The 15,017-nt window shown below is 40.7% G+C and overlaps 1 protein-coding gene across 4 annotated transcripts in view; it reads right to left on the reverse strand.

The window, feature by feature from the left end:
- Nucleotides 1-1,120: 1,120 nt before the first annotated feature.
- Nucleotides 1,121-15,017, reverse strand: part of LOC132907998 (tyrosine-protein phosphatase 99A-like) — a 423,216-nt gene continuing 409,319 nt past the window's right edge. For 2 of the 4 annotated variants that reach the window (XM_060961500.1, XM_060961499.1), the window contains exons 7-20: nt 14,207-14,407; nt 12,521-12,801; nt 11,668-11,924; nt 9,897-10,192; nt 8,160-8,380; nt 7,953-8,078; nt 7,712-7,884; nt 7,330-7,621; nt 7,074-7,245; nt 6,879-7,003; nt 6,518-6,795; nt 6,306-6,441; nt 5,655-6,217; nt 1,121-5,377 (exon numbers count right to left, since the gene is read on the reverse strand). In XM_060961500.1, coding sequence (XP_060817483.1) covers nt 5,750-6,217; nt 6,306-6,441; nt 6,518-6,795; nt 6,879-7,003; nt 7,074-7,245; nt 7,330-7,621; nt 7,712-7,884; nt 7,953-8,078; nt 8,160-8,380; nt 9,897-10,192; nt 11,668-11,924; nt 12,521-12,801; nt 14,207-14,407 — 3,026 coding nt within the window. In that variant the 3' untranslated portion in view covers nt 1,121-5,377; nt 5,655-5,749. The remainder of the gene's footprint in view (nt 5,378-5,654; nt 6,218-6,305; nt 6,442-6,517; nt 6,796-6,878; nt 7,004-7,073; nt 7,246-7,329; nt 7,622-7,711; nt 7,885-7,952; nt 8,079-8,159; nt 8,381-9,896; nt 10,193-11,667; nt 11,925-12,520; nt 12,802-14,206; nt 14,408-15,017) is intronic. The other 2 variants (XM_060961501.1, XM_060961502.1) reach the window with 2 other exon arrangements.

Genomic DNA, 15,017 nt, shown 5'->3' on the forward strand with positions numbered 1-15,017 from the left:
GTTCGATTAGCTTTGATTACGCACGCAATATTGCTAGAATCCATGACGAACAGAAAATTAACCTTCGCATAAATCCGTCTTCTTAGAGCGTCTCGCTGCATTTCCGTTTGTCTTCCATGCAGTTCCATTACGACGTCGCCGTGCTAGCGGGAGTAGCGTGCCATCCAAAATTTCAGGGTTCGAGGAATGAAAAAGGTCGGAGATGATGGGATCCATCGATTAGGCCAATTGCAAGTGTGAAACGCGAGTGAAAAGTCGTTCCGCCATTTCGATAGGTGGCAAAAGCTTCTCGGTGTATCATCATTGTCCCATATTTTTTCTAGAGCGCTACGCGTGTCATGTCCGATCATCGATTAGCTGAATGACAATTAATGCTTGTTTATTTAGTGTACACGTGAAACATCATGGATACGTATATAAAGAGTTTCTCTTATCGTAGGCCTGTGCGAATACTTGCATTTAAATGTCGCGCGTCGATTGACTCGATGCTGCGGAAACTAACGCCGGAAAGGAAACGTATTAATAATCGTAATATACTATAATAATCGTAAAAAACACCGTTCTTGTCGGTCGCGGTCTTTTCTTATTTTTTTTCTTTTTTTTTTCTTTTTGTTGCTTTAATTCGTTTGTTTGTCGTGTTTGCAGTCTTACGGTGGCGTGACGTTGTACGTTCCCCGCGCGCGGATTCTCTAATTCGAATAATGTAACATCGTGGTCGACCTGAAATTTACCTCTAAACGCTAGAACCGATTTCTCCCATGATATTTTTGCCTCGCTAATTCTCTAATGACTTTTGGTCGACTGTACGATCAAGCGTTCGACTTTTCTTTACTCGTTGCCATTTATTAACGAACTATTCGCGACGCGTTCCCGAATTTTCTTCGAAGATTTGGCTCGCGCGCGAACGTTTCGTAGATTTTCAAGCGACACTTCGAGGTTCGTGTAGGCCTTCGATACGCGTGTTTACACGCTCGTTTACATTATCGAACACTTATCTTCTATCGGGCTTTCGATGGCTGCGTCTGCAGTCCGTTCATCGCATCATTCTAGAATCTTCATCACGATTTTTCAAAACATATGTAACGGAAGCTCGTGTACAATAACATTTAGGAAAAAGAGATAGAAGCATCGAATCCTTTATTATTAATCAGAGGAATTATTTTTAATTATTGCTAACAACGTGAAAGAAGATAATTATAAAAAGGTGAAAGTAAAGATAGGATTAAGAAAAGACGAGGAGAACAGAAACGACAATTACCACGAACGTCGCACTGTTTTAGTCCGCACCGCGCCAACGCACCCCTTCCGAGCAAACGAACAGCCGTAAACGCAGCCACGCGTTCATTACAACTCGTCTCTTGTGTGGAAAAAAACCCGAACGCATCGAGTACAGAGAAACAACGATGGGAACGACGTGAATAACGCGTTCTCCCGTGACAACGTAAGAAAAGAAACGAAATGAACAAGGAAAACGTGTGCGTCGACGATTACGATTGTGTTATGCTGACTAGAGTCTAAATTATTTTTCTATACACACCTATCTCGTTTATCCTCCGAATTAATTATGTATAATATTTATATATGTATAAACGATGCGACGACCGATCCTCTCAGGAATCGATCGATCCACATACATCCTTCGTTGCACATCTACTTACTTTCTCATGCACACTCGTACTCATACACACTCTTCCTCTCAGCTCATTTTTATATCATTCTTTTGTATCCGTATAGGTACATTCAGAATTTACGGTGCTTATCGTAAAATACAGTACAGATTCGTATTCGATACCGTTCGACGAGGTACCGTGACATCACGCAAGCGAGGAAAATGTTGTTTCTTTTGAATTTTCCTTCGTGTTCCGCGTCGATAGGAGGGACTTGAAGTGACGGTGTCCACGCGAGCCGCCCATTACTCTATCACACGGCTCAATTCTCGAGAACACCCGCGAAAATTTCAATAAATTCTACGTACGCACACATGCATGCTAATCACGGTATCTCGCGCGGCGATTCGAAACGTGACGTTACAATGTGTAGCTTTCCACTTCTCATATCATAAATATCTGAATATAATATATTTATATTTGCATTTATATTTATATATATTTATATTTTTTATATATATTTATATTTATATATACCTTTTTCTCTCTTTATGTATACGATGCGTTTTGTCGTGTGATTCATTTTCGCTCGTTCAAGCAAGTTAACAACAGTCAGTTCGTTCGGTGGTGTACTATTTTTATGCTAAAAGAGCTCGTCGTCAATTCTCCATGCACTTTTTAACAGCGGTATTATAGCGTGCATCCGTTGCTTTGTATACAGGTGTATATACTTTGTATATATACGATGTGTATAGTTGGCGTCCAGACACGTCTTTGCACGAGTCAACAACAATCTCGCGTTCTAATTATCCCTAATTACAGCGGAACCGATATTACATTAATATATCGCATATGGTACAGACATTTTTAGCTCTTTCTCGTTGTAGGGAGGGATTCGCTGGCCCAATCGGCCCAAAGGAATTATCTACTTTCGCGATGCCTTCCCTTCCTGTGCTCACGAGCAGGAAGGCACCGTATTGTTTCTGTCCAGCTCGAGCGTTTTCTACTATCTTATCGGATGATACATAAGACTCAACTACCATTCGTTCTTTCTCTACGAAATGTATCAATCGATTTTTATAATAAAATCTCTATCGAGATTCAAATAATTCAAGTCGCAATTATCAACGAGAAAGAATCGAATAGTCTTTGATCGTCATCCATGAACGCTGTGCTCGACGCTGGACGTCGGCTCGGTTTCTCTGATTCGTCAGAAGCCTTCCATCATAAGGCTCCAAGCGGTTACGCTCGCTTAGTTACTGAATCATCGACAACGTTCCTTTATCTATCGAAACGATGCACATGAGACTCACGATCGTATCGATCGAAAAATGATGAACATATTTCTAGGATCAAATTCGTTTAACGAAAGTGTACATTCTTGTGAAACAGAGGGCAAGAAAGCCAAAGATAGGTCTACCAAAGGGTAGTCGAATGTCGCTACTGTCGTACATCAATTTATACGCTTCTGCATCTTTTTCGTCCTCCCTCCTCTCTCTTTTCTTCGCTCATTACGTTTCTTAGCTGATGTGTCCGAAAGTTAGCAAGAAATACAACCCGTTGATACTCTCATCGGCGCGAACTATATCTAAGCCTTAAGATTTATAATTTTCCTTCGGGATCCCTTAACGAACTGCTTCAAATCACGCTGATCAACGTTTGGACTTCGTTCTGATAAAGGTATGTCGAGTGTCGTCAAATATTAAAACGGTGATAAGAACGGTGATGATTTACACTGTAAAATGACCTTGGTTCCTCGTTCCATCGCGTCGATCAGCCCGAAGGAAGAAGCACGGTTTTACGTTTAAGTAGACTACATCGACATCCAGTTAAAAACCGATAACGAGTTTAAAAAATCGTTCAGTCGTGAATTACGTTTACATACGTCTTATTAATACGGACACGGTTACATACATGCACATATACATATACAGATTTTTTTGAGATTTTTTTCACGTCTTTTTTTTTTTGTTAAACTTTCACGTCGTCGATCGTTAATCGGCAGTAAAATGTAAAAACGAAGGACGATAGATCGTTCGTCAACGATTAGTCACAACGTATATAAGATGGTAAAAAACACGTATAGAAGATGGATCGAAGGTGTCACAGGCAGTTATTGTTTCCGTATCACGTAAATTATGCTGACTTAGCAATACGCATATAATTGTATATAAGAATTCTGGGTGAGAGAACAGTCTTCCGGATGTTAGATCTCATAGAAAAATGACCGCGTGGCAAAGGAACTTGTGGCTAGAATAAATTTCACAACAGCGTCGAATTCTATTTTTTCTGTTTTTTTTTTTACTTTTTTTCTTCTTTTTTATATCACAATGAAGAATCTCGCTGAATCACATGAATTTGGACAACGTTTGTCTAAAAGCTGCTCAATCCCCGTTGATTCGGTATATACCGATCAAGGTCATCTCTGATATCACGATTGGAAATTAATCTCGTTAATTATCGAACGCTTCAGATTGTCGTCGTCGTAGCTTGTTCTTTGTCTTTCTGTCGCGTCTCGATGCTCGATTGGCTAGGTCGGAAATCACGCGGGACAACGAAATACCGCGATGAAGAAAAGTTCACGTAAACGTGGTACATTTTCCACGTTTTGCTTAATTCAAATCTTACACGTTAGGAATGGATTACGACATTAATTAATTAGATAGGATGATAAACAAGCTACATTTGTTCGCATTCTCTTACTCTCTCACATTCTCTCCTTCGCGTACATACATGATACGTTCGTAAAAACAGGTTTCACGTTTGCTATCGGTTATCTATTTTCCACCGAGTTAATTTACAGCGATCGAGCTGCGATTGGTCACGGTTTGCTATCATTCTCACGGATCATGATAAATCGTTAAATACTCGCGCCTGCGCGACTTTAATCGCGTTCCGTCCACATGATTTTCATCCGTTGATCCTTTCTTTTTTATTTAACGTATTTTGCCTTCCGCTGGACAACTCATTCCATCAACCTCGAGAAAGTCGAATAGACGCACGACGACGCGTTTACGAACAATGTTTGGATCTTCAATTCCTTGTGACATTGCATGTTCGCTGCAGCGAAAAGAGACAGAGGGATGGAAGCATATCGAATTTGATTGGCGCGATGTTCTTCTTTAATTATAAAGTAAGAAACGATAGTGGGTTCTATTTATAGATTGCAACGCGCGCACGACAGTGCGAATTCGATTGGTCAGTCTTCGGCTGAACGATGAAACCTTAGAAAGGGACTTAAAACGAAACGAGAGCGAATATAAACGATTCTTTGGTAAAGAAGTGATCGAATATGATCCAACTTATATAAAGGTGTTTCACGTACATTTAAATATACGTGCGTGTGTATGTGTATGGTCGTAGGGTGAAGTGCGTGTACGCGTGATGAGTAAAGTTATGTAAGTATGTTATGTGCACGATACGCGCGAAAATGTGTCTGTGTGGGTATGTACAAAAAAACGAGTAGTGTACACTTACACGATGAACAACATTAAACGAAGGTCCAGGGTGGCGTGCTTTAACAAGTGGTTTTTGGCACCCAGCAACACCAAAAACAGGACCCTCATTTTCTTTTTTTCTATACCGCGTGTACGCGTACCCTCGTCATTCGATGTCCTCGAGAGTGTACACGTACACGCGCATAAGCTAACGCGGTCAATTATTTACACTAAAGGTGCTTGAGAATCCTCTTCAGGCTGATCCTAGAATCGATTTGCCGTTCTTCCGTTTGTGCGAAGACGTGTCCAATTTGGAACTCCTTGCGCTGTAGCCTATGTAATAGAAAAAGAACGTTTATAAATACTTTATAAATGCTCTACAGTTAGAACTACATTCGTGAAGACCTTGATCTACGAAGATGATAGTCGACATGTGTTTCTTTATAGTTGGAAAATACTGGTTGATACATGGACGTTACGATTGTTCATAAATCATAGAAGGATTGTATGCGTATCTACATTGGAATTATTGAAAAATATGAAATATTTATATATTTCTATGCTTGAGGGATAGAAGCATTCGAACGTTATATACAGGGTGGCTACTCACAGAATCAGGATTACACTTCGGGCAGTGAGTAGCTCGATCGGTTACAGCGGTTCTGACCGGCTCGAGGAAACACTGCAACCGAAGATCGGCAGGCATCATTGAGGCAACATTTTGCAGCTCGACTCCATACCCTCTGGTCTCATACGCATGCTGCCATTCGTCACGTAACCGTTCGCATCAACAATAACGGAGACACTGCCCGGATGATTGTGATAGCTTACATTCCGATGGGTCATAACTATGTTTTTCTCGTGCTCGTTTCCCGTGTGGGCGAACATGCAGCTCTCGCTGCTTCTACTACTACACGGTTCTATCGAGTGATCCACTCGAATTGGAATAGAATAATCGGACATGGAGTTCACTTCCACCGTCGCGTATTCTCTGATCATTGTTGGTTTGGGAGAATAGTCCATCTGCATGTGTTGCATCGACGAGGTAGGTACGTCGGTAGGATCTGTTATCGTGGACACGTGACCATTGGCCATCGAGTATAGATCCGGCTCGTCGTGAGTTTTTGATGACAGCATTGTCTCCAGACATTGATACAATAGCGCGTAATCCTCCTATGAAGAGCAAAAAACGGTTTTAATATTGTAAATATTTTCCAAATGAAATTTGATAAAGGATAAAATTATAGGTTGCGAAGTATACCTTTGATCGGAAGACTCCAGGTCGTTTCATGTACAATAACTTCGCGAACATATAAATATCAGCACTATCCTCGAACTCTAGTTGCTTATTCAATGTGGTGAGCAGAATAAAGATTGCAGCCTCGACGCCACCGAACCTGGTACCAATAACGATCAGCGTTATTTCTATATTCATTATAAGTTCATGAAATAATAATATTTGCAGAAAATTACCTATCCATTACGACAATAGGGCCGTTTTGGTAATCCCGATGTAAATCGTGAATCAAGGTTACAAGTGGTCTCGGATTGGTGTTGTGTGGCCAGAAGCCAGGTTGGGAACGCGGTCCTTGGACGATTTTGGCACTCAATTCGTAATCGTCTTGCAGAGAACGGACCGCAACTTCGCGCAAGATCATCCCGCTCGCGGTTTCCTTGATTCCACAAAATCGTACGCGAAATGTCTCTGACTCTAAATCTTTTCCCTCGGTAGGCCAAAATTCGGGATATTCCTGTGAATTATTTAATTATCATTTAGTGTTACTGAATAGTTCAACCTTAAAGATACGGTGTATTGAACAAAATCTCCATTTACTTCGTCGCATTCGGTTAGCATAACTACAGTTTGCGCATTGTAATCCCACATCATTTGCCAGAACTCCATGATTGTATTTTCCATTGGATGTTGGGTAATGATGAATTCACGATTGCGATGGAAGCCTGGAAACGAACAAATTTGCTTCGCGTTCAACGTAATATCGAATTTGAATAATTTCGAACGATTATTTACCAGCAATCCATGTAGCGTTGATATAGTCACTTCCATCGATTCCGGGCTTCGGCGTTAGATGAACGCGAGCTGTTTCGATTGAAATAACGTCTTGGTTACGATTCTTGTGAAGATTGCACGGTTTGATCGCGGAGACAAGATTGAATTCTTTCGGTTTCCATGAAGTCACCAGCTGAAAATATAATTGTAAAGATCGTATTAATATACATATAAGAGAACCTAGAATATAGTATTTATTCTATTCTATAAACAGTACCTTGTACTGAGCTTCAAGGTTGTTCCATGCCTCGATATTGGAGTTATTAGGATTCAGCATGTCTTGAACATATTCTAATAGATTGTTTGCCTCGATATTAGTTTCACCGCTTTCAATAGCCTCTTGTAAAGCATGATGAATGAACACGTATTGTTCCTCGGTTTGGACCAAGAAATTCCGCTGTGTGCGGATGTGTTTTAGGAATCCAAATACGTTCACTTCGTTCTTGCACTTGGCCTGTTTCAGCATAGCGTCAATTACAATATAGGTACCTGTACGGCCGACGCCAGCGCTATAATAGAAACAATATTAGTTCATGACTATATTTGTATCTTTTATACTGCTTACAGTATTGTAGTTAAAAGTGTTCGCTTATCTCTACCTGCAGTGAACAACGATTGGTCCTGCATCCGGAGGATTGGCATTGGAAGATTTCCGGATGAAACTCAGAACCGGCAACGGATGTTCTGGTACACCATGATCAGGCCATCCAGTGTAATGATATTGCCAAATGATACGTTCTCCCATGTTGACTCCATTCTTCTTCTTTTTGACCTATAGACATTAACATCATTTAGGTCTTGAAAGAATTTATCGATGAAACTTCTTATAAATATATCAACCTTCATGTGACGAATTTGAAGGGTACGAATGGTGTACGTAGCCATAACATCCTCTCTCAATAGAGTCACTTGAATATAGCCATAAGTCTCAGATCCCTTCTTAGGCCAGTACATATCACATTTTTTCTGTAAACAGGAAAAGACAGAAAGAGTTAAATAAGAGAATACATACAAGTTAAATGTATGTAAAATAGTAGAGGTACTTACACGACCACGTTCAACGAGATTGGTGATCATAACGACGATCGATACCCTTTGTTCCCATACCATGCGCCAAAACCCATCGAAAGTCGGTGGCAGAGGTCCTTGTGTACCAATATACGCACGCGTACGCTGCCAACCGTCGATGTAATTCGCGTTCACGTAATCGTGACCCTTCTTCGGGGGTCCTCCACCGCATGATAACAACTGCACTCGAGTATGGTCGTCTATGAACAGAAATTTTCTTCCTGTAACTTTTCACTGCCAATTAAATAAATTACCAAAACATTTGAACACTTAAAAAATATTTAGTAATATATTCGATTAATTTGCAATAAAAGCTAACGTTATTATTAATTAAGTATTTGAAAGCGTTAATTTTATTTTTTTCCAAACTCGCATCTCACTGTCAAGCATCCCGTTACTGGTATTATTTTCTCATCCAGGACGTTTAGTTAAACTCTGAAAAACCATGAATCAACGTCATTGCGGGTCGTCCAGGTGATCGTCTCCCATTCTCTCCTCTTTCTCTCTCACCCATCACCATTGATAGGCATTAACGAGCAGTGCCGCGAAGCATCTGTGACCTCGTTGCAGAGTGCTGCCGGTCACTCACATTAAAAGCGAACGAGAGCAACTCGTTAATCCGATAACATCGCGAACGGTTGAAGCTCGCAGCATCGCGAATTTCGACGCGTTAAATCGCGCGCGATTTCACTTAGACCAGCCATTCCGCTTATCTCAGCAAAAGCCGATACGTTATCGGTATAAAATCACGAGAGATTTTCATTCCTCGCTTTTCCTGATAGACTAGACGATCTTATCTTCGCATAGAAGAATATTACTTAGCTGAAATTCTAATAAAACAGAATTATTACAAGTAGAATTATAATTCTGTAGAATTGTTACAAACGATATCACGTATAAACGACGGAGGAAGATTGAACTTTAATTTAACTTGCACTTTATACGCTTGCTTCCATTGAAAGCTTAATAAACGACCTTGGTGTTAACATAAGATAAGATACGATCGATTACCACAAATAGTACAATCTTTAGTATCGAATAACAAGGGTAAAGGGTTATTCCATCATTAAACGAAGGAAGCGTAGTGTTACATTGATCGGTTTTAACGAGATGACGAGACATAATATTACGGTACTCGAGGTACGGCGAGACAGGGATTTCATGAATCAAATGAAAGTCGTTTCGTTTGAAATAGAAAGCGAGCTTGTGCGCAATTTCAGCTCTATTGGAGGCTAGTTCCACGCGAGGCTGAGTGACGTTCTGACGATTGCGGACTTCCGATACGCGCGATTACAATTGTCGTATCGTGCACGGTCTCTGTCCCGACATGCGTGAAACCTTCGCCAACTTACATGCTCGATGACGAACGAACGGAGGAACGTTGGTACCGACGAAGAAGAGGAAACCTTGAAAAAGACGGAAATGTGCCATTGCTGCGAATTAATCGATTAAACAGAGTGCTCGATCGCCACTGCGCGGGAGATAACGTAGACTCTACGACTCTGTTGCATGAAATGAAATTAAACCTCGCGATATATCGCGAGGGTGAAAGGGAAACTTGGTTAAAAATAGAAGTTCGACGTCGGTGAGCTGCAGGAAGAAAAACAGGAGCTGCGTGGAGCTGTCGAAACCAAACGCTCTTTCATGGAAATAAAGATTTTGCAGAAAAGATGCTGTTGATATGGAAATCAAAGAAATGCATATAGTACTACTCACAGGCCAATATATTCAAGTATCGGTTCTTCGCTTTGTTCTCAACGTATTGGGAATTCTCTGCGGTGAATTTGCCACTTTCCGATTGAATGAACTCGTATTCCTTGCTGAACCCGATGTCCCCGTCCGCGTGTAAACTCGCAACGTGTTGTACGAATTTCTGAATGGCGACCGCGGTACGTTCTCCATCCTGCTCGCTGTTCTCCCATTCTTGAAGCGTGGGCACGTTGCGGGGCGGATAGTCGAGGAAGTAGTACGCGGTGTGGAAGCATTTCCTGAAAATTGGCCTCAGGCAAGGCCTAATGAGTTTCGTCATAAGCATGCATTCCAAAAGAAAATGTAAATGAACAAACACAAACGGAGGAAAACCGAAATGAGAAAGAAAGAACAAGAACATTAAAAGGGTTTGTCGAAACAACAAAGCGATACAATACGATTCTTTTATATAACATACTCTTAACAAAATATCTCGTAGTAGAAAGTGCGGTAAATTAAACGCAATAAAAGACTGGGATTGTCAACTGTTTCCATTCGCGTTATCGCTTGCGATCGATCATCGTTTACGATCGACGAAACACGCAGGGAACTTATGCCTCTCCGTGTGCTCTCTTGTTTGTCGACGATCTTCCCGTAATGGAAAAAGTTCTCACGTAGGAAGGAGAAACGTTTTCATTTTCTTTTCTTCTGGGACTCACAGTTCGAGGTACTTCTTCATCCCGTTGATGAGCTTCTGTTACTATCCATTCTATGATTGTGCAGAAAATTTTCAACGATCGGCAGAGCAAAAGGAATCGAGGTGAACGTTCCTCGAATAGACTGCAAGAACAAGCAACGCACAGACACAGAGCGAAGCACGCCGTCCGTGACCCAGAAAGTATTCCTTCTTTACGAATCGTTCCTTCGCGACTCACACAGTATCGCGTTTGAATCGACGTCCTTGAGCATCTTCGACGATGCCGATCCACCAGCGAAAATACAAGAGATTGCACGCGACGGCACGTGTTTTGGCACACGACTATTGTAACACTCGATGGAACCTCCACTCCTGGCAAAACAAGCGAAACGAATGAAACGTGACGTCCCGATGTACTCACGAAATGCCGCCGTACGACTGGGAAACCTTACGTTGTCGTTATTACTAGTTGTTATCGCGTACGATAAGAGGTCAGTCGGCAATAGAGAAGGAGAAAGACTGCGAGAATCGAAGAAAAGGAGGGATTACAGGCGCTACGGAGAGGGAACCGCAAATCGAAGAGACACCTAGAGCCGAATGTTCACCGTACGTATAATTGTTTTCCTGTGCCATTAGCTATGATAATGTACGGCCAGTCTGAATACCACGAGAGCAGCCGGTAAACTGAGCGCTCGTCGAGCGGACTAATCGCGAACAGCGCACCGACTACGTGCCATGTAATACTGTATGACTGCATCGTAGATCGTTTGTAATTGCACGAAGACGACCGAATGCCTATTATCGTATGATGAGGGCGAGGTATTGCATTTGCAAAGTTGAATGAGTGAATAAGACTGTGGGCAGTAATCTCGTGACTATTGGAGTTTACGAAGAACGAACACCACGATTTAATAAATTCTTGCTCTTTCGCCGATACCTGAATAATCCTGTTTCCGTTGCTAAAAATATCTGAGTTAGAAAAAAGAAGGGAGGAAAGAAGGGAAAAATAAAAAGAAAGTAAAAATGTTTAATAAGAGAACGACGTCATGCAAGAAAGATATAGACGTCTAAAATGAAAGAGGACAAACGATTGATCCTCACTTCCATAGGACGAAGGACGTGATCATCAGCATCACCGCCAGACAAGCGCAGATCACCCCGGCAATCACTCCGCTGCTGAACCATATGGTACTGTGTGGTAATAACGGCGGTGCTCTGTTGCAATCGCGAATGCCGCGCACCTTCTGTGGAGCAGAACCTTCTCCGCGTATAATCAACCGATTGTCGATAGCGCTTCGCGTGCCTCCACGCACCACGATCTCATACACGCTGTTCATCGTCAGGTTTGGTATGATCATCTGTGGATAAAAAAGCGTTTATCGAAGTTATTCGGGTGCGTACACAACGTTTCTACGGTCCTCGCTGTGTACTGGGGTTCTCTGTAAGCGAGTCGTGTGAGTCATCGCGTAATTTCAATTTGGAATTCAACGTGATAAGGAAGTTCGTCCGTCCCGTGCATTTCCGGCACGTCTGCAGTCGATAACCGACAAAACGCTTTAATCGTTCAAGGATGTTCTCGTGTCAGCTGAGCGTATCAGCTCAAAACAACCCACATTTAGAGACAATTATAATAGTGCAAGTCAGTCTACTGCTATTTCTCATAAACTAGCTTTCTACGTTTGTTATTGTCAAAGAAATTGTTTATCAAAGCAGATGAGAGGAAAAATTGTTTATCTAGAGTTGAGAGAAATAATCGATGAATAGGGAAAACGAAAGGTTCCAGTTAACGGAGTTCCAGTCCAGTAATTCTCGGTGGCTGTCTCTTTTTCTTCGTGGTAGAGCATCGCGTGAAATAAACCAGCTATTCGCAGTGAAAACACGAAGAACGAAGAAAGTGGAAGAACTGTCGCGGCTGGTGGAGTCGAAGTGAAAATTATAGCAAACTGAAACGTACCGCGCTCTCAAGATGATTCTTCTCCGTCATCATTTCGATCTCCTCGTAACGATTGTCATTCTCGATTCGATAATTGATGAAATAGTAATCGATAGAACCCCAAAAGAGATTCGGCCTGGCCCATTGGATGTAGACAGAATCGTGAGTCGGGCAAGTAACGTTCAAGATCAACGGCGCGCTGGGTCCTGAAATATCTGTTCGACGAATGATATGGTCTGAGGGCTCGCCCTCGTTCTTCCACGTGTAAGCCTTTACCCATATCTTGTATTCCGTGTATGGATCTGAAAGGAATTAACTGATCAGTTGAGGTAATATAGTATCGTACAATCACTTGGTCCAGTGATTAGATGGAAAGAAGTCCTCTAAGTAAATCAGGAGGAACGAATTTTTCTATTAAAATACAATATGATAATAAAATATTGCAATAGAAGAATGATATAGAATTAATAAAGGCTAATATTACATGTAATAACATAAGAATAATATCTGAATAATATTGAAATATAAATTTTTAGTTGGGATTATTAATTGATATTATAATAAAACATAATAAAGTGTATTTATGACATATATGCAGAAGATAGTTTCAGCCAACATCAATTACTTTATAATCCCGATTTAGAAAATATTATTTAGTATATACAATAATCTATAGTATATAATTTGACAATGTATAATATTTTGTAATATGCATGTCGTGATGTCCTTGGCAAACGGGGCGTGTAATAAGTCTTGCTGAGAGTTGTCCATAGTTGTCTTATACCAGATGAATTTTATTTATGGGAGCGTGTTACAAAAGTTAACAAATGATATCGATGATTAAGTGATCGTGATATCTATGACGATGAATTTAGGTTCGATAACGAATACACGGTCAACGGGATGATAAGCGTTCTCTATACTAGTCGAACTTATCGAATTGAATCTCAGTCCAAATGGAACTGCCCTTATATACTCGTCTCCGTATTCCTCAGGTCAATCCCTGTTTTTAAGGAGAGTTATTTAATTATTTTATGCCACTGTTAGGTACACGTCCCTGCCGTGACCGTGGCTTCGTTCAGCGACCCATTATGTCACTTCGAGCTCAAGCCCACTGTCATAAATCTCGGATAATCATAATTGTCTTGACTCATAAACAGCTATTTCTCAGTTTTATTGTTTAAGTACGGTTATGATAAAAAGTCTGGATTAAAGTATTGGGAATTTTCCCAAACATTCCGAAAGAAACGCTCCGGTGTCCTTTCATCTCCGACATGCATATAAATATTTCTTAATATATTTGATCGATATGTGCACATATATTTTATATACCGTTGAGTATCTACCGAAGCAGTGAAATGTTCGTGGAATAACTTTCTATTTCAAAGCAATTCGTAAAATAAATGTATCGTACCTAACATAGAATTTACCATATGAATAAGATCAAATTTGTGTTATCTAACAATGCGTTCACCTGCAGTTATCAAGGATGAGCATGTAACGCATCGCGATGATAAGAGTTCCAGCTTATCGTTAAGCTACGCACACTGATGACTCTTATTTCTTTACACGAATAACGGTTCTCGAAATAGATAATTGTATATTAGTACTCTTTGCTTATTACGAGCCTCGCCTTCAACGTGAATAAGAAGAAACGAGAGATAAAAATACTTTTGAACTGCTCCGTTTTTAATATAACTAACTCACCTAATTCTTTCAAAACGAATTCAATGACTGGTCCATCATACTCGTCGGTTCTGTACATTTGGACGTCGGTGTAATTGGAATGCATGTAGTAAATGCGATAACCGGAAATGATCCCATTGGCGTAGTCTGGTTCGGCCCATGACAGTTCAATGGTGGTGGATGTGATGCCGTGGGACGACAGATTCAATGGTTTCGTTGGCACTGGAACACGGCAACACGAAAATCAAAGTTACAAAACTATATAAATTATATAAGCAAAAATGTTCGGAAATTTACAAAAGGAAATATTGTGAGTTATAAATTACTATTATATACGATCGAGGAATTTATAAATTAATATATTGGTAGTACAACGCTTCGTAATATTTGCCAAATTATCAAGAAAATAAAATTTAATAAGGTTTCATACACTTCGTTATTACGAAGTTATTTCGCTTACAATTATACATCAATTATAGGTTTAAAAAATGCAATAAAATCTTTAACGCGCTATAACGTTAATTATACTCAAAGCGAACGAACGAACGGTGTCGTTATTTCGAATGATTTTCACATTTCGTGCAGCAAGTATGAAGGAAGCCGTTAGCACGCGATCATCGGAAACGATTTTGTCATACTCGAGTTGAAGCACCCCTCGAAAACGCTCGGCTCCGTAAACTATTTTTCGGTCGATGCACTCGTCGGCGTGTCAGTTTTTCCTTCCTTATCGTCAGGCCGCTCATCATCTTCCGAGCTGGCTTTCCAATTTTCAGCCTACAAAGACGAGAGCGAGCTTGCGACGGCCAAAGTCTGAATAATTAATTTCGCCTCG

Source organism: Bombus pascuorum, chromosome 6 (assembly GCF_905332965.1).
Source record: "Bombus pascuorum chromosome 6, iyBomPasc1.1, whole genome shotgun sequence".
Taxonomy (NCBI): domain Eukaryota; kingdom Metazoa; phylum Arthropoda; class Insecta; order Hymenoptera; family Apidae; genus Bombus; species Bombus pascuorum.